Source organism: Anopheles maculipalpis, chromosome 2RL (genome assembly GCF_943734695.1).
Source record: "Anopheles maculipalpis chromosome 2RL, idAnoMacuDA_375_x, whole genome shotgun sequence".
Lineage (NCBI taxonomy): Eukaryota > Metazoa > Arthropoda > Insecta > Diptera > Culicidae > Anopheles > Anopheles maculipalpis.
The window spans coordinates 20,044,830-20,064,856 of record NC_064871.1 but is presented as its reverse complement, the minus strand read 5'-3'; the positions used below and the strand labels follow the sequence as shown (position 1 = coordinate 20,064,856).

The window sequence follows — 20,027 nt, the reverse complement described above, 5'->3', positions numbered from 1 at the left end:
CAAACTCTTCCAGATTTTCACCCTAACTAAAGTTTCCACTAACTTATCCACTTATTTTCTTAATTTGTTGAGTAATCTGAATTTTGGAAAAAGACACAAATTCGCGTGATCTTTGATCATTAATTTATAACTTCGAGGTATACCTAGGATTATGTTGGTCCACTTTTGTTTAGGATTATTCTTGTTCATCCAATATCAATAAAAATCTTTTTTTTACCGGTTTGAACACAATTCTTATATAATAAATTACGCTGCTGTAACAATAATGTTGTGCTGGAGATAAGAATTGATACGCAACTAATCTTCTGGTATGGACTTACAAAGAGTGATCAACTTCAGCCAAACTTCGACAACAACTGTAAATACATAAAAATTCTTCACAGATATCAAATCAAATAGCTTAACACATTTGCGGATTGAGCGCCTTGGAAGGTCTAAGCGGAGTGGAAGTTGAGGTGAACTATCACATTGAATCTGCTGACCGGGTGGTGGTTCTTTGCGATTCCGGGGCTCCCCTTGTCAGATCAAGGCCCCCGCGGTTACTAAGTCCACGTACCGTTAAACCCGCCACTGGCGTTACAGAACCTTTTGATTGTGATATCAAAAGGTTTGTTTGAAATTTCTAGCCTAGTTCGTCTTCATGCAGACTTAGTCATAAATGGACGCTAAATTCTACAAGAAAAATAATTATCTATATCTCATGACTCAAAACTTTTTCGAGACTCAGCTAAAACCTCATTAAAATGTCTGCATTTTCTTGGCTTAGTGACCCAGCCATAGGCCATTTCAGTCATCTAATGGCTTACTAGACTTATTGATGCCACGTAATTGGATAGTCAGTCCACACTAACGGTGTAGATAGCATTTGACCCTCTACTCTGCCGTGTGAAAACCTGCGCCACCACTACCTTCCATCGAATTTCTCAGTTAATATGGTATGTTTTAAATTAAAAACGTATTAAAATATAGCATTTTTTTAGCTAAAAACGAAACAATCCATCCACGTGAAGCGTGCTTCAAAACCATCAGAAGGTAAGTAAATTCGTCGTCAGCATGCCACACCATACATTACCAAGCAGCTTCACAAAACAAATCATGCTAACCCCAATCGCTGACCACCGATCGGTCAGTGATCGATCGGATTGCGTACAGTGCCGTTTCTAAATGGGTCATTTAATGCATCTAGATGGTAAACAATGTTTCCGATGTACTTCCCCACAAACTCATTTCCCCACGTGGCTAACCCAATTTCCGTTACAACTAACTGCCGACGACAAAATACCGTTTCGGCAGATTTTTTGGGATATGAATTATCGGTCCACTCCGGCAAATCCCCAGTAGCGTGCTGCCCAATTTTCTTCTCCCTCGATACAGCTGTCCTTTATTGCGATCCCCCTACCCGGTGGCACTACCAAAGCACACAAACACACACGCTTTTCATTTGCCTGTACGCCTTTTTTATTTACACACATCCACATACATTGACAGTGAACACTGGCGTACCAGGGTACCACCACATCAAGGCTGGGCGTGGCCAAGGGTCGTGCTCGATCAATAAATTATTAAAATTAAGCAAATAAATAAAGGCCCATCGACCGTCATTCTATCGATGAGCGCATTTTTGGTGGTTTGATAGCAGTGATGATGGAGGGAAGGATTTGTCCTGCTTCGATCATTATGCTAGGGTAGCGTACGGGTAAGCACCGTAAGCAAGCTCGTGAGCCGCAGCCTGCCCATTGCGGTTCCAGTCCTGGTGGACGATCTCGGCGTTCACGGGCTGAGCGCTGGTGATGTAAGCGGTGGTCACACGCTCCTGTTTCTTCTGGAACAAATCCTTCAGGACGGTGAAGACTGTGGGGAAGAGCAGAACAGGGTCAACCATGGGAAACGAATCGATCGGATGCCTAGCTATACTTACTGGAGAACTTCAGAGCCATCAGACCGGCGATCAGACCCTTCAGCGAGATGAATTTCACGATCGCGAGCAGGATTGGCAGCACAACGGCCATTTTCAGCTTCATTGCCAGCAGCAGAGGCAAAAGCATCTTCTTCAGACGGCTGCTGCGAGCTTCTGCAAAGATCAAGAGAAAGTTCGACGATGTTATACCAAAGCTTTACGATCGGATGTGACCAGTGTGAAAGCTCTGGAGCTTTTCACGATGAGAGCAAGCTTTGAATGAAAGCGTATAACGAGCGCGATGGAATATTTCAACAGAAGTCCTGATTAACTGATTTTAATTTTGTGTACTGTTTGGTTTTTCATGCTGAGTAGCGACTTACCACAGCAATATGATTTAGGTGAGTAATTTTAATTCTTAAAGATGCATTAAAATTTTTACAATATTTTTGCTAGACATAACATTGACCCAAGCTTATTGATTTGGTTAACATTGACTTATGTCGGGCCTGGTGGTACAGGCGAAAACATCGCCGGTCTTCAAACGGCGGGACCGGGGTTCAAATCCCATCCGGACCGTCCCCCCGTAGTGATAACTGACTAACAATCTACGCGTGGTATCGACAGTCTAGTAAACCATTTCGATGGCCGGCATGACCTTAGAGGTCGTTAACCCAAGAAGAAGAAGAAGAAGAATATTAATTAACAAAACTAAAAGCACTCTAGTTTTCGAATAGTCTCCGGGACTAAGGTAGAGTCATTCCGAATTCCGAAGATCGAAAACCTTTACCTTCAGTGTACTAGACTTGCCGTCAAAACACCAACCATGGAAACATTCAAAATATATGAACGGGGCTTCCCCCGTATGTATTTGGTTCAATTCAAATTGTACATCGTCTGCCATTACAACAGTTTAGCATATTTTCCAGCCATTAGATGGATTTCGCTTGCAAATAAGAAACCTACCAGGAGAAGATATCTTCTCCATGCGACCTGCCATCGGTGCAAATATTTTCAAAGTTCATTCCGCTTAAAACCCTCCAGCACCCACGAAGTGCAAATAACCCGAACAGCTGAACACAACAAAAAAACCGACGCGCGAAACCTCTTAGCGTTTGTGGCTAATTTTATGGCACAAAAAAAAAATATTTAAACCTGTGAGAGCACCCTGCGGAACAAGCCGTGAGCAAACACGCATTAAATCTACCTTCGGCCATACTTTCTCCCATTGTCTGGCAATTATGATCCCACCAAGCATCTCGCGTGCGTACCCCCTCCAGAGGGCGTATCAATGTCGCCCCAAGGCCTTACGATCGCCCACGTACATAAGCGTCGCCACAATCGTCGTCTATTGATTTTGGGGGAAAGTTGTTGTCCTAATCGGACTCTCCCGGTCTCAGAGTTCTTAAGTCTGCGAGGTGGCTCACGATCGTGGCACTTGTTTCTCGCCTTTCAATCATCACACCGCACCAGTCCGTCAGTCACACAACACGGCGAACCTGTGCCAATGACCCAGAAAACGCATACCCCGAACGAAGAACCCGAACGCGGCTGCGTCTCGTTCTCGACGCGGGTTCGCACGGTACACGATCCGAGTTCATCGAACCAGCTCGCAGTACCAAAGAAGCATGCAGCATCCAAGCCGATGATCACTTCTCTCTATGTTTCCCGGGAGAGAGATGACGATCGTGACGATGCTCACACGCAGCATCGAGCGTTCTTGACCAGTTCCCGAACAACGCCTTCCCCGGCCGTATGGCTTGGCTATGTGTTGGAATGTAGTGGAGAACGCAAGGGTGCACGCTAAAGGGTGTGGCATATTTAAACATAACACCGAAGGAAGTATGTCTTTGGAGCGACTTTCCCTTTTTTTTCTTGTTGAGCTATTTTGCTTCTCGCCTCTCGTTCGATCTTTCGTTCTCTCCTTTCGCTTCTTCTTTAATATTTCATTTGTAGCTCCTGCCGCTGTTGCTGCTACTATTGTTATCCTCATTGTAGATGGCGGCCGGTGTGGGCTAAATATTTTGGAGAATTTTCGAAAGCCGGATCCACCGGATCCCAAAGTGAAAGTTTACATTGGCGCACCAACCAGGGACAGGTATTTCGAGCCGCAAGTGTCCTGGAAATATGCACCACTTGGCGCAGGACACTTACAGTTGCCAGCAAAAATAAATGAAAAAATAAACCATCGCTCGATGCAATTACTGGAAAAGAGATGTTTCATTAATCTACCAGGGAGTCCGGTGCGCGCCGGCATGTTTTTGAGCTTCACACGGTACCTGCGTTCGTGAGGATCGTTTTGATCTTTCTTTTTATTCTGCCCGCTGCCATTAATATTATGCGCCGTCGAAACATGATCAGGGTTCTTCGAGATGATACAACAGCAGACAAAAACATTGTGGTGTAATTATTAGCAAACCAAAACGTCAAAAAAACAGTTTTTCAATACATAAAACAACTTTAGCCACTTCCAGAACTTGTTCTTTCCCGCAGCAACAACAACAAAAAAACTCCGCCCGATGTAACTTTCTCCTTCGACCGCGATATGCCCTCTAGAGAACTGGTTCAGTAGCCGAGTTTTCCCCGTTTCTCTTAGAACCAGTTTCCATGTCGATGACCTATTCTAATCGATCTCACCTTGAGGTTCCATCTTCTTTACCACTCGCAACGCGCACGCATCTGGTTGCTGGGGTGAAAGTTTGTTCTAAAGCGTTGTTACAAAGGAACAGCAGCATCACCGATTACGCTCTTCCGCGGGTTGTTACCTGAACGTTCGTAACGCCTGCCAACCTTGAATCCCATGTAGTTTGGGTGCGTAATATCCATTTCCCATTGGGATTAGTTTTGGAGCACAAAAAATATTTATCAAGCGACGACATTTAACGAACGGCGACTACTGGTCTCCCCTTACACGAGCTCAAAATTCCAACGAAATTGAGACTTTTGGGAAAGTATCACGGCTTTGAACAACAACAAAAAACCAAAATAAATAAAATCTCCGCAACAGCTGTAAACAGCGCTACCTGCTGCATAAGATCTTCTAAATGGATCGGCTTCTCTCAGATACGTTCAGTTAAAGAAAGAAACCATGAACTCAACCCCATAACCAACTTATGGTCCGAATCACCGATGCACATGGCCTTGGTGGGGAAGATACTGCTCCCCACTGCACAAAAAAACACACACACCAAAAACTACAGAAACCGACCCAGGCACAGGTAACAGATGACGCTAATCGTTGCGTTTCCTCTTCGTGAGTTCGCCTTTCTCTGATCGCCTATCGCGCGAGGAATTGCAAAAATGGACCTTCCGACTAGACTGGCTAGACTGGCGTGGCTGCGAAAGATGGCTTTCCTTTTGCCGAGTATGATGAAATAGTCTCCAGTGGCCTAATCACGCACGGAACTGTTCCAAGGTTATGAAATGACGGTAGGGAAATTTACAACCTGCTGAGCGATGAGTTCACTCGAAGATGCTATGTTTAATTACATGTACCGTCACACGCAACCGGTGACTCTACGCCTATCCTCTGTAGCTTGTGGTAGGAGATGCTCGGTATGTTGAGTTATGATTGAGAGAGATGGCTGAGAGTAGCTAATGGAGATTTTATAATTACTGTTATTTGTAGCAACCAGAACAAACCATTATTTAAGTTTCCGAAATTCTCCAATTTTTGGAAGAAGTTTTGCACATTTTTCGAATTAGAAGCTATGACTTGAGCAGAATATTTCAATTTTTTACGTCTAGTTAAATCTTTGATAACATCCTCATTATGCTTTATACCATACAGAGGTAATCATAAATATCCTGGACTGGGTTGGCAACTTGGTAACTTGGTTTTGTCCATCAAATCAAAATGAATTTGGGCTGTTGAACACGTTACTTGTTCTCTCTTGATCGATAATCTATCACTTTACACTACAAACAATGATCGTTCGAACACTTCTGTCGTCACTTGAGATTCAATGTGCACCACACAGTACGCTTTGCTCACCTTCGACGGTGTTCTCCTCCGAAGGCACGTTGAACTTAAGAGTGTGCGAGGCAAGGTAGCGGACCGCCCGATCGGCAAGGTCCTCGTTCGAACGGGCACCGAAAGCACGGACCTCGTAATCGTTCGAGCGCTCTACGGCCAGCCCACCAAACAGCGGGAACCGTGGCTCATTGTCGATCTCGTTGATCAGATTGATCATGGCCGATTCTTCCTTGCTCGTTTCGGCGTGCGCCACCGCACCGAATGCAACCACAGCCAGAGCGGCAACCAGGAAACAACGCTTAGCGACCATTTTGGATGGCGGAAAAGGATACAGAAACTGCACTGTGACACACACGGTACGGACGGACGACACTTTGCAACTGCTGGTGATCGGATAAGCTAAGGCAAACAACTGATGCGTTAATTTGCTATTACCATGCTATTTATGCGAATTCAATCAATATACCGGCCAATACGTACACATGCACCATTTTCCCGACGGAAGGGGTTTCCCGGTCCGATCCAAAAACAAAAACTATCCCCGCCCGACCAAATGGATGACATTCGGCCAACGGTGCCAGTGTTTATGGAGCGAAACACCAAACCTCCACCCGGTGCCGATCGAGCCCTTGCGCATTTTGTATGCAACGCGCGTGATCCTTACCGGCGAATCGGTGGAAGTCTTCATCCATCCCCAACCTCACCAGCGACTCGGGGTCGATTTTGGGCATGTAGGTAAGTACGATCGGCCCAGCTGGTCCCCGAGAGCTAACGGTAGCAAATCATAACCGACGGAGCGCAGGCCGCAAATGTATGCCAGAACGTGACTAGAATTCGTCGGATGACAATTGGTGTGCGGTTGGAATGTGGCATCGTTTCGCTTCCGACTGAGGGTAGTATCCTATCCTTACCCTTTTTTCCAACATTTTCTAAGCCCTCCGATTTCGTTTTCGTTTCCGTCAATCTCCATTCTTCTACAGCTGTCCGTGCCCCACCGTCAAATCTAGGGAAGCGTCTTCATTGACGCTTTCGATTGGTCTAATTGTACCCCGGTTTACCGCGTGGCGCTCTTCACAGTGCACCATTTCACCGACGCTGCCTCCCGACCGTCCACAATAATAACCTTTTCGGCTAATAATTTGGAGCTGGTTCCATTTCGATGGCTAGCCGATGACTTGATGGGGCTTTAATAAGAGCCAGGGTGGAGAAATCTAGTGTTTCGGGCTTTAAGTTATGCATCGGTACGCCGAATTGAACGAGCGAACTGATTAAGATAATTGCCAAGTAGCTGAGTTGAGGGCAAATTTATTAAAAACATTTTTTATGGGGCACCAATGAAACGCAGGGCTGGCCTTTGATATGATCCGGCAAATAGGTAAATAGGTGAGAAAATGACTTCTTGTTCGAAAACGGAAACATGGTAAATGTACTCCAGTTGGATGGATTATTGGTTATAATTTGGTTGGAAAAATGAGCTAAGTACCTTCATGTCTTCATCTTCATGTCTTATATAGGAAACATGTAAAAAAAATGCCTCCTCAATTTGTAATGCTAGCTGCTAAGACTTCTTGCGATTATCATTAAAATTGACAGTCTTATACTTGATACTTCAAAGCATCCATCGATCTATAAAGTATATTGCATAAAACCTATGTATTTCAACCAGGAAAGAAATTAGTACCTCCCTCCGCCACATAAGCATTTTACCATCACCTGTCTGCCGACAATAATTTCTTAAAGCCCACATTCAAGTTTGCAGAATCAATGTCACATCGCCCTCTTTTACCATCTTCCTTTAAGCTCGCCTAACGGTCATCGTTCACAGTCGGCCAAGTATGTTAGCAAGAAAGACAAAACGGAACGAATCGTCGCGTACCGGACGGAGCGTCCCGATCCAAGTTCCGGTTGCCCCGATAAACAATAGGTCGCTTCTTCGCAAGACTTTCCCTTTCGGTGCATGGCTTTGCGCCACCCGCCAAACACGAAACTCTGGTGGTTAATTTGTTTCTCACATTGCCCGTGGCCCCGTATAACCCGGCCTTGTTAATGAAGTTGGAGACCAGCTTTGAAGGTGAATAGTAAGTAGTTTCACAAACTACTATACTTATACCACACAGTGAAACTGCTTTCTCGAGAACGCTTTTTAAATAACCTACTTTACTCATCAACGCTCCGGGCTAAGCGACAAACAACACGTGCACCCTACAATCAATCGAAACAGATCGGATCATCTCTTCACCTTTCGAATCATTACACGAGCTGGTTTTGGAGCTGATGATCCCCGATGATGTTCCGATTAGTTTCGGTCCTGCTCATCGTTCCACATCACACATGCGGGCTGCTATCTATCGCCCGAATTTGTGACAATTTCTCCCGATGTGCTAAAAAAGAAATTCGGAACTACCGGTATGGGATGGGTTGGTGTGCACGCCCCACTACACCCTTCGCTCCATCCATTCCGTTGCCAGCAATTAACGGGAAGATCGTCCAAAGTCGGGCGGCAGACGGGCGTGGTAACAGTTAAGTCAACAATGCTGTCAATCATTTCCGCCACTCGTCAGGGTGGCATACGAGCTTTTGAGACGAGAACCTTCCACTTTCTTCTGTTTAATGCTACTCTACGAAGGATAATTACATACCAAACAGTGCTCGAATTATGGTTCGCTTCTTACTCATTTTCAAAGAATGGTAAACAGGATGGTATGGCGACCCCAATGGAAGCCACAAATGGTAAAACATTTTTCTCAATCTTTTCTAAGAGGGGTTTGTGTTGGTGGTTTTTCTTTTCAATAAGTCGTTTTTATTTTTATTGCTTCTATTTTCCCGACAAAAGTCTTTCTTGTGGTTTGCTTAAATGAATGTTTACCTGTGTATATCTGTGTGTATGTGTGGTATGGAACCCGCTTACAGGAGCAGAACAAAACTGTGTCTGTCTTTCCCTGGGCCTGTTCCTGTGATTTACATTACATTACCCGTTAGCCATGGATCGTTATTCCCATGCCCTATGAGTGCTCTGACCGCACAGTGGTCCTATAGTTCGTTCCTATATGTACTAGCAGTTAATGGTTAACTCGTTTGCCCGTTCGCTCTATTGCTATTGCTGCATGCGTTGTGCTGGTAGGATGTATGGATGTTCGGCTGAAACCTGGTTTGAAGTGTTCTAATTTCGTGTTTGTTCCATTTTTTAATAATTTAATTACATAAATAAAAATAAATTAACTATCCAATCTGGTTTCCGAGCGTGGCGGGGCTTTTGCACACATCAGCATGCACACACATCCCTGGACGGTTCTTATTCGGTTCAATTTTCAACCACTCCACTGACCTGATCTCGTTTCACCGCGTCTCACACACTCGCGGGTATCGGTAATAATAAATTACTAAACACTACAAAAAAAATATTATAACGTTAGAAGACAAATGGAGCCGCACTATCCGCGATCGCAGTACGCGATCGCGCACGGTCCGAAATGGCGCAGTTGTTGTGTTTGTTTTGCTTGTGAGTATGTGTGAGGGTCGCGTTTTTTGTTTTCGATGCGTGTATGGTTTGCAGAAGCGCTAAAGAATGAGGCTCTTCGATCCGTCCGAGGTGTTTGCAAAGCAAACGCCAACGAACGGGGAGAGCTGATGAAGAGTGCCGGTGAAGATGGTGGCGCTGGTGAAGGTGAATATATGCCGTACAGTAATTCGCTGCGAAGGATCCAGCGAAGAAGAGAAAGCTAACATCTACTCCCACCCGATAATCACCCAATGATCCACACCACACCCATCGTTGCACAAACAATTCCACCTGCGATCGGCTTTTGGTCGGTGTATTTACATAAACGGACATCCGGATTTGGAGGTTCCGGGCCGCGGGCGGTTTGCGTTGGGTCCGCTCTCAATTTCGTGCCGATGCCGTGCCGTGCCGATGGGTGTGTGAGCTGGGGCAAAGCACGGATGAGACGCTGGGAAAGATAGTGGGCACTTGCCTCCGGTGGAAATAATGAAGATGTGCACACATCAGCTCGGTCGATTGCTCCGCTTTCGTGAGTTACGAACCGCTGCCATCGAGTGCTGATTAGTGCTTGCGTCTCTGCCAAGAGTTGGGCGTCTTCGGACGGCACCTCAAGGCAATGCGTGACGATAAGAGAAGTGAGACTTGCGAAGAAGACTAGACAGCGTTGTAGAAGGCGAGGAAGAAGAGTACGAAGTGAACGATCGAAGAAAGGAGGGACAGAAATCGATTTCAGAACCGCGCACGGGCACAGTTCTACGGCTATTTTACAAGTTCGTCCAAACGGATCTTAGGCGCGATCCGGGTGCGATCTTGCCCTGCGTACACCTTACTGCGACGGAGCCTGCGCACTGTAGGCGAGTTCCTGAGCGGTGTCGTAGCTGCGAGCGTACGGGTACTGAGCCGAGGCAGCACCAGTGTTGGACCAGCCACCAGCGCTAGCTCCCGACGACCATCCGCCAGCTCCGGCCGACGCACCACCACCGACCACAGCGCCCGACGATCCACCAGCGACCTTGGACAGCAGGTTCAGCGGAGATCCGCCACCACCGCCGAGGAACTTCTGGGCGGCCAACACGGCAGCCATCACGAACGCGACCTTTGAGACGAGCAGTGCCTTCACGGCCAGCAGGGCGACGGCACCGAGGAACAGGGGCAGCAGGGCAAACAGCTTACCACCGAGAGCGAGAACCAGCGGGCCGAGGACCTTCTTCAGCTTCTTGCCTGCGGAGTAGAACCAGGGTGCACGACGAAATTGTTTAAACCCCCCGAAAGTTGTTTTGACGTGTATTGATGCCATTGCGAATCAGCAATCAGCACACACGCAAATGCGCGATCGAGTTAGCGAGGACGGGGTAGTTTAGTTGGCATAGGATAGGGTGTAGTAATGGGTGTACGGAAGCAAACAAAAAGGATGTCGTTCGGTTAGTACGGGGCACGATTGGACACGGTACGAACCTTTCTTCAGCAGTCTACCTTCCTCCAGCGAACGGGCGATCGTCTCGGTCGTCTCCTCGGGCAGCTTGAACTGGATCGAGCGGGCGCTGAACAAACGCTTGGCAGAGTCAATGGCCAGATCGAACAGGGCATCCGTTTTCTGTTCCGAATCAGCTGGCAGCGTGTTGACGATCTCGTTCTCCGAGATGGCCTTTCCAGTGCGCTCAGCCGGTACCGATGGGTCTCTGTGTAATTAGTAGAGAAATATGGGATGGAGGATGTTTAATTCTACTATCTTGATCCTACCTACACAATAAGCACCATTTAAAAAAATACTTTATCTTCATTCTAATTCATAAAATCTTCATCAATTTTCTGTATCTTCATAAGTATCTTCCACCTACTAAATCACGATTGAATCCTAACAGAGTCAGACAAAGTTATTTCATGGTTATCCATTTAATCAATATATTTGCTTCAATCAATCAAGACTCTCTAATAATTTTGCAAGGAACGAAACTGTAATTGAAGCGCTTCTAAAAATTTGCAATTTATCAATCATTTCCAAGCACCCAAAAGATTTTATCACTAAGAATCAAATTATCTCTATAGGATCTTAATGGGTGAAATAATCTTCTGATTCTTTATAGCACGAGTTTTTCCCATCTAGTTTCACTACTATGAAACAATACTGATGAGTTTGTTCTTCAGTTTCTTGAATGACACACACGTCCACTTTGAAATAGAAACACTTTGAAGAATAATCTCCTGCTCTTTATCTTGAGGTATGGAAAATGTAATCACCTTGCGAAAGTGACACCAGGAGCCAGTTCAATGTTGGCGGCACGAGCTGCCCGGTTCAGTGCGGTAATTCCCTTGACGGCAAAGCAGGTGCCCATGTCTTCGCTTTCCAGACAGGAACCGAAGTACTTGGCCATCATGCCGAACGCTCCAGTCTGCTCGGTTGCTGGTGCCGGGGCAGCCATGCCCACGGCCAGAAGGGCAGCGATTGCGATAAACACTTTCATTCTAATGCTTGCACTGGTTGCCACAGGATTTCCGTTTGTTCACAAATGTTCTTGCTGTTCGATTGTGCACACTGTTTTCACACACTTTCACACAAACACACACGCACTGGAATGTGGGATGCTGGGGTCGTTCGGGAAATTCTGTCGTTCGATAGATGCCACTACAATGCTTCGATCACTTCGCTTGGTTCCAAACCAGCTCGTCTGACTTCAACGATCGTTAATGAATTGTGCCGGTATCCGAATGCTGTAACCCCTTTTTATAGCGAACCGCCAAGACGTAAAATCTCCCAGCGTCACTCCCGCACCTATACACGCGTGAGAGACCGTGCACACACACACAAATACACACAGCGTCTTTGGCTCTCCGGATTGCTTCTTCAAACAACGAGATGATGATAAATTGTAATACCTAGATATTATGTTAAATAATTTTTACATCCGAACCGTTGGATGCTTTTGCGCGAGCGAGCTTCGGCCGAACAGAGAGCGGTAGATGGATCCCGGGATGCTCACGAGCGAGAACCCACAAACACCAAAGTTGGCCGCGAATCGGCGATCCGTGTGACCGTGCTGGGATGAGATACGGAGAGCGACCGTGCGGTGGTGAATCTCTACGCACATACGAAAAAAGCTACTAAAGCTCACGGCATGGGGATGATGCTCAACAAAAGCCTGATCGCGGGCACCTGGGGGAGGCGCCCAAGAAAGAGCGATAACAAGTGGAACAGGCGGAGAAAGTACGAGTGGGAGAGAGAGAGAAAAAGAGCGAGAAAGTGTGAACCAACAATGAGATGCTACCTTACTTGGAGATCAGGTGCGGGACTGGACCGATTGTAGTCGATCGTGAGCATAGGAACACGTGAAAGAGCAGCGAGCATGAGAGCGACCTAAGCCGACAGTGGTAAAACAATCCGCCCCGAAGAGATCTTGAACAAGTCGGGCGTTGTCATCGTTATCTACTTATCTTACAAAATACTAATATATTTGATATTGGAATTATAACACTAATCCAGTAAAGGGAAAATGTATTTCAGTAGTTTTCTAAGTAGTAGATAAATTAGAAAAAATAGTAAAATGTTTGGGGAAAACAAAACAAAAATATGTAAACTGTTGAAACTTACACAAGCAATCAAATTAGGCAAGGAAACATAAAGTACATTAAAGAAACAAGAAAAAACTGCCAAAAAGATACAAAACCCTACAATAACATTCACAACAACCAAGCATAAATATTTGTATTAAATATTATTTAAAAAAAAACGAAACTCTACTCTGAGCATCTAAATTTCGTTGTCTCACGAGTAAAGAAACGAAGATCTTACAACCACGAAAATGAATAAGAAAAGCAATAAAGCTCTAAATGTCGAGAGAACATCGACAACGTATCGAAAAACGTCGGACGCAGGGCGGTGCTCTCCAGCGCCACCGACCGAAAGGAAAACAAGAAACGTGACAATCTGACACTTTCTTTCTCCTTGACACAAACTTCCCTATCTTACGCACACAGCCACATCCCGAGTCATCATAACCGCCGCAGGAGATTGCGGTGCGCAAGTGTTGCAATTTGGACATACCTTTCCCAGCCTTCCCGGTGACCTAATCTACCACTTTCCCTTGAGCGAAACGGCACACACAGGACAAGTGCGAGATCCGGCCCCACACACCTCTACACCGTTCAGCACACACGTCCGTCTACCTTTTCCTTGGCCGCACCGGCATCCTTTTCGGTGGCTGGTAAAATCCCGCCCAAGATGATGTGGTCACACATTTCTCTGATTCATTCGACCGGGTGGAAATAAATGACGCAATATTCTGCTGCACGATTCCGGGCCTGGTGTACAACAAAAAAAAATTAAAAAAACGAGCCAGGAAGATTAACATTGTTGCCGAACAAAAATATGTTCAACCCAATGCAGGACGAAAAAAAGGGAAGGATGGGCATATTTCCTCGTACGCTGCTGCGAGGCATTTTTGAGGACACATACAGTTTTCACTTTTCTTGCCCGTTAATTCATGGCAATGCGAATGTACTTATCTTACGCGCATGTGTTTGCGTGTGTGCGCGTTCCGGTTAAATTAAGTGTGACAAAGAAAAATATTTACACGAACCATCTTTGCCAAAAGGGATAGATCTCGCTGCGCAAATGTTTGTGGTGCGTCCGGAAATAAATGTACGAACTTACCCTAAGGCATGTTCGGCGAAACAAGCGTCCAGAGACAAAAGCCTCCCCATCGGTCAAGCAGGATGACAAGCATGTTACTTTTTCGACTACGATTGGACATAAATTGGAAAACAAAAGTGCGTGTCCCACCGCAACCCTCGGGAAAGTCTTCCCTATACACCTTACAAAGGCGCACAGTGCTTCATGTTGCCATTCTACGGCCGACTGTTACATTTGGTTTTCAAATTTTTGGTGTATATGCTCTTATCCTACCCTTTTTGTCATTTACTACACACACAAAAAAAAAAGTTATCCCACGCTCTAACCGATCCGCCCCATAGACTAGCGCAATTCATTTCGGTATTGTAAAGTTGGGTGAGAAAAATAGGCGACGAACCCGGAATACTCACTCAACGGCAAAAGGTTCGTCGCTTGTTGACATCCCAGGAGAAAGCGCTGCCCTTGCAGCCAACGCCCGGACGGCTTTTGTTTGACAAATTCAAACGCACCGTTGTCGTCGGGATGGGACACTGGGAAGATTCATAATGTGCAAAAAAAAAAAAACGAAGGAAAGCAAGCATCGAAAGACGATTGATAGCCAAGTGGTCAGCGCGCGTGATGATGCGTTTTGATGGAATGTCAGATTCGACCGTCGGAGGAATTCGCGTACGTATTTGGGTCGTGCACGGCAAATCGGTATTCATCGGTCTGTTTGTGCATATGCTTCTTCCGTGCGAAAGATCTTTCCTCTTTTTTTGGAGCCAACCGCTATCTTCTGCGCAATCCAGACGAGTTTATCATCAACACTTGGTTCGAGCAATGCTGAGGTTGTCTAACTTATTCATAATTTTTAATGATTTTCACAGTCAAGAATTAGCTTGTAACATGAATACAAAGACAGTATAATATGCTAACTTAATACTAAATTATTTTTTTACACACGATCGATAACAGAAGATCGCAGAAGAATATTGTACCGATATCAATAATAAGTTGCAAAAATTTGTGTTGAAATAAAGTTATTACAGTGTCGTTAGCGATCAACTACCTAATTGAATCATTCCACATCAACCAAAACCCTTACCGTTTATCCAATTTAGCTATCTCCCGCTTTACTTCTTGTCCAACTACCCAAAGCAATTCCCAATAATCACAGTTTAATCCTTCCATCTTCATTCCAAATCTTCATAACTACTGCCACAGGCAGATGAGTCAGGCCGGAGATGGGAGAAAGTGCTGCCCATCAAGTGCTGTTGCTCACAAGCGTCACTGTTTATTTATTTGACTTCGTTCCGAAGACGCTTTCATTCATGAGCTGCCTCGGCCGAACGTTTGGCAGCAATTTGGCTTACGTCCGTTGACTCGCGGCCCTACTGTCCATCCGCTTCACCAAAAACTGTTACGCTTATTGAAAAGCAATTGGTTTTCCGTTTCTTTGTCATTTTGGATAAGCCTCTAACACTGAACAGTGTAACAATTTGTGGAAATCCATCGCGTACAAACGAGGCCTCGATTTCACTGGTTTCTGTTCTAAATGTTATCAGTTGCTTCCACTTGGCAAGAAATATCCCCCTTTGCTCGAGCGCGAATACTTTATCACCAGATAAACGAGCAAAAGGCGGATCGATTTGCTCGCGTTGACCGCCATACCAGCGAGCGGAACAAAACGATCGTCTTCATGGGGATGCCGTGTAATGCGTACGCTCCATTACCTAACAGTCGCTAATGGACTCGAAACGAAACGGAATACAAAAAAAAGGTCTTTCGCAACTATATCATACGGCCGGGCAATGTGTGCGGTGTGGCCGGGACGGAAATCTCAATCTTCGAAAGAGGAGTGGTGCGAAAGCGAGAAAGCACCATACACCGGAACTAGAGCGAACGACGTGAGAAAACTGCCTAATCGGACCTGAAGCCTGGTGCGTCCATGCTCCCGTTCCGGGGAGCTGCCTTTGCGAACGCTCGCGGCAGGCAAGCACTAGAGGGACGGGTTGAAAGTGATGGGGAAGCGCCCGGTAAGTATTACTATCAGCGGCTACCATCTAATCACAGCCCGGCCACCTCGCTCGCATACACCGGCCAAAATCGTTGAATTAACACTTGCAAGTGCAATTAGAAAGTGTGGTGTTCGTGCAAAGACTCCACCATCCCGGATTCGGTGCGTTATGTGCCGAAACAGTTCGTCGATTTATTTGCGTTTATTGCTTAATCTTGATTTTCAATCGCTCGAAGCGCCGCCAGCAAGTTCAATGCGAGTCCGGCCGGCTACCGTCCCATTCAAACAGACCATGATGGAGTTGGGTAAATAGTTTTCCGATCGCTGGTACATCTTCAATCCGGTGCTAAGTGCTTCCGCAACGAGCGAGAAGTTTTCACTTTCGATTTTCACAACCTCTGGCTACATTCCGGTGGAGAGCTGATGGCCTGCGTCGTTCTGCTTCGCGTTGCGTTCCACCTAAGGTCGCACCACACTGTCGCATTATCAGAACGATCCGATCGGTCGGGGTCATTGCACGAACTTCCCGAAATATCACTTTCTTTTGAATTCTGGACAATCCCGCTGTCTCTGGAGCAAATGAAACGCACGAGAGCACATCACATCGCAGGCATTAAGAGCTGGAGGAAAGCGTGGAAAATTGGTGCCGCGCGTACGATCCTAAGTCGATAAGCGTCGTGAACTTCTTCACCCGCCAATTACCCAAAACTAAAGGTATGTGAGAGTGTTTTTACTTCTTTATCCAACCTGTTCAAGGTCTGCTTGTTGTTGTTTTTTGCCCCCTTCTGTTGAACTTCCAATCATAACTTTCTCATCCCGACTATAGCTCTGCCAGAATGATCTTACTGAAAGTATCGAAATATCGAAAACGATCTCAACGACTCGGGCCTCCCGGTTAACTCTATCGTAAATTCCCGATTTCTATCGGCCTCACGGCTGTTTCTCCGCAACGCGCTCTTTCTAATCCTGACGAGGAAGATATCGAGGTCAATGGCATCTAAAGACGATGGGATGAGCTTGACCGTCGCCATTGACCCCAGCCCGGTAGGCGAGCGCATGATGGGTGGCGGTGGCGTGATCCAACGACGGTCCAAAGGGGACTAGCTCTGTGGGTTCAATATTTATTTTCATTTCCAATCAAATCACGACAACGTACGGTCAATGGTGGACATAAACGAAGGCTTTCTAAGGAGCGTGTTAGGAGCGTGTTTGTCCGATTTTTTCCCTTTTTTCCTTACTCGTACGCATTTCGTGTTCCGAGCGTCCCGATTGCAAGTTGAAGCGATTGTAGTGATTCGTAGATGAGGATGAGCCCGCTTTGCCTGGCCAAACGACGAGAAACATTACGGTTTGTTTCGTCTTCACCACCAACCAGAGCATAAATTGATTCAATTAACGGCCCCACCTAGGTCTCTTCTGATCCCGGTGCAGGCAACTTAAATTGGCCTCTGCTTCGTATTCCGATTCCAAGTGCGACGAGAAGCGGACAGCATCTGAAGCATCTGAATGGCGACACTTGAATCTGAAGTGCTGTATGATGGGCTTGAAACGGTTCATTGTGCGACTCTGTGCGACTGTGTGTTCCTGAGGCGCATCCGGAGCCACATTGTCCCGCTTGAAGCTCGGTACACTCACTTTCGTTTCGAGGCAACGCTTTGCCAGTTCGCACAAATCATTCCGGATGGGATGTGATGGAAAATGAGGTAAACATTTTCAATATTAGTAGACTCTCGCTTGATATTAATGAAGAGGTAAATAACTGCAACGGACGAATAGATCCATTGCGATAGCTAACTAACCATCAAACTAGCTCCGAACAGCCATGATCGGAAAGGCAATGGGAACGTTTGGTCAGTATTGTGTACGATAATCGAAAGTGAGCATTTTTTGTGATTGGTTTTTTGCTTGAAATTTCGTTTTCTATAATATTTGGAGGTGTAAGGAAATGGTTGATCTTTAAATTCTCCATAAAGCTAAATCATTCCATTGCCATATCAGTGAGGAGATTATTTTAGATTCGAGACATCAAAAAATTGTTGTTTGAAGAATAATGTAGATTTATTCTTCAAACTGTAGTTTAATATAGATCAATGATAAGTTTGATCTACTCTAGAAATCTCATATCTATTTTGAAAAATAAATTCTCACTGCTAATCAGCGATTATTCATGCATTAAAGTGTCTTTATTAACTTTATACAACAATTTATCACATTTACATGCTACTGAACAACAAATGAAACGGGAACAAGCATTAACCAGCAATGCCACTGACTACTGATGAATTTGCAGCCCAATGAGCAGAATATAAATATTTTCTTTATCAAACTGACATTTACGATACATATCATTATCGTCGTTTCTTTCTCCCTGCCATTTCCATGAGGTTTCCACGATCGTGTGCAAAATAAATTTACCAATCTTTCGTGCGCACTGAAAGCATTAAACAAACATAAATCAGGCAGTGCGCGCGGTTTCTCCCTTCATTATCGATAGTACAGTCATTACGAGATCATACAATCTATGCTTAGATTTTTCGCCACCAAATTAACTGTCCCTAGCAGCATTGTTTAATTTATCTGACACTTTTTGCATCTAATGATAACATTCCCCCCGAATATTTATGAGCGCTTTCTTTGCGCGAGCACTATATTATAAAGAAAATTTGTTTCCAGCAATGTTCATTGCAACACGTATCCGTCATTCTGCCGTTGCCGTGGTATGAACGGGAAGCAAAAATGTCAATATTTAGCATAATTGATGAAACAAGTTGAAAGCAAACGAACGGTGCCTGACCCGTGACCGCTCAGACTCACCGACTCTTCCGGTTTCGTGCCCCCAATGGGCAATTGAATCTCCACCGATGGGTAAGGTAGGCTGATTAACGACTGCAATTTGCCGGCACCTCCGAACCTGTCAGGCCCAACCCAATGGGCCATTCATTGGGACACAGAAATAATAATAATAAAAAAACGTAACGACCAAAAAGGGCTTCGAACGCAACAGGAAGACAGTGTACCGCAACCGCAGCGAAAGCCAACCGAACCTTCCACCGTCATCAATCCATCGTTCACAAAACGACCGGCCGGCTTGGGCTTGGGAATGCACATGCACGTTTCGTTTTAGCCGCAATGCACTTTTCTGTCACCTTTCGATGGGTTTGCACCGAACAACCGCCGACACCGCGCATCAAACACACAGTCCACCCCGAAATTCTTTCCATCCGAGCCACTTCGACAGACAAAAGACTTCAACGCCGCAGCGACGAACCCTGCCGGTAACAATCGAGTTTAATTTCACCGCACGTCCGCGGGGTTGGATGGGGCATTGCACGCGAACATAAATCAAATTTCTCCCCTATCCTGACCCGACCCTGACGGGGATGCACCGACGCTTCTTCGCCTGCACCGGCCGCCGATGCATCGATGCCGGGTCAAAGTACGGACTCGCAAAAGGGCGCACATGCAGGATCGATCTCCAACGATCCGCTGATTGACCCTTTTTTTTTGGGACGGCAGTGGGGTTGACAGTGCTGACTGGCTACGAGGATGAGCAGTTAATGAAAATCGAACCGGGCGTACGAGAAAGTAACGTGGATAGAATGGAGGATGGCGTTGGCGTGAGGCGATGAAGGTGAAGAAGCGAGCACAGGAATTGGGAGGGGAAAAATTAAAACACCTCAGCTGAAGGAATTTCAAAAATTTCTCGCAGCACGACGACAATCCACGCATAATCGGCCGGCTGGAATTGGATAGCACGCGAGCTGGGGACAATTATTCAAATATTTTTGGGAGAATGCCGTACGGTCTACTTATTCACACGCCTAGCAACATGTCGAATGTTGGGTTTCCAAAGCAAAACAAAAAAAAAAAACAAACAATCGCCGCCAATTGATGATGAAAAGGAGAACTTTCGTTCGCACTGTGTTAGGAAGTTGAAAGTGTGTTGTATCGTTTTGGAAGGTAGAAATTGAATGTCGAACAATGCAAATTATTGGCATGGATTTCATACAGAGATTTTTTTAACTTCTTCTT

General features: G+C 45.7%; 3 protein-coding genes across 4 annotated transcripts in view; 1 reads left to right on the top strand and 2 right to left on the bottom strand.

The window, feature by feature from the left end:
- Window positions 1–20,027, top strand: part of LOC126565188 (zinc finger protein 845-like) — a 252,910-nt gene that overhangs the window by 49,827 nt on the left and 183,056 nt on the right. The window lies entirely within an intron of this gene.
- Window positions 1–20,027, bottom strand: part of LOC126557700 (T-complex protein 1 subunit zeta) — a 315,666-nt gene that overhangs the window by 118,139 nt on the left and 177,500 nt on the right. The window lies entirely within an intron of this gene.
- LOC126565237 (uncharacterized) lies at window positions 1,676–11,856 on the bottom strand. Its single transcript, XM_050222399.1, has 6 exons — window positions 11,611–11,856; window positions 10,828–11,051; window positions 10,203–10,593; window positions 5,892–6,253; window positions 1,919–2,071; window positions 1,676–1,851 (listed from the first exon to the last, which is right to left on the bottom strand). Exons 1-6 carry the CDS (start codon window positions 11,832–11,834, stop codon window positions 1,676–1,678), a joined length of 1,530 nt encoding a protein of 509 aa, XP_050078356.1. The 5' UTR covers window positions 11,835–11,856.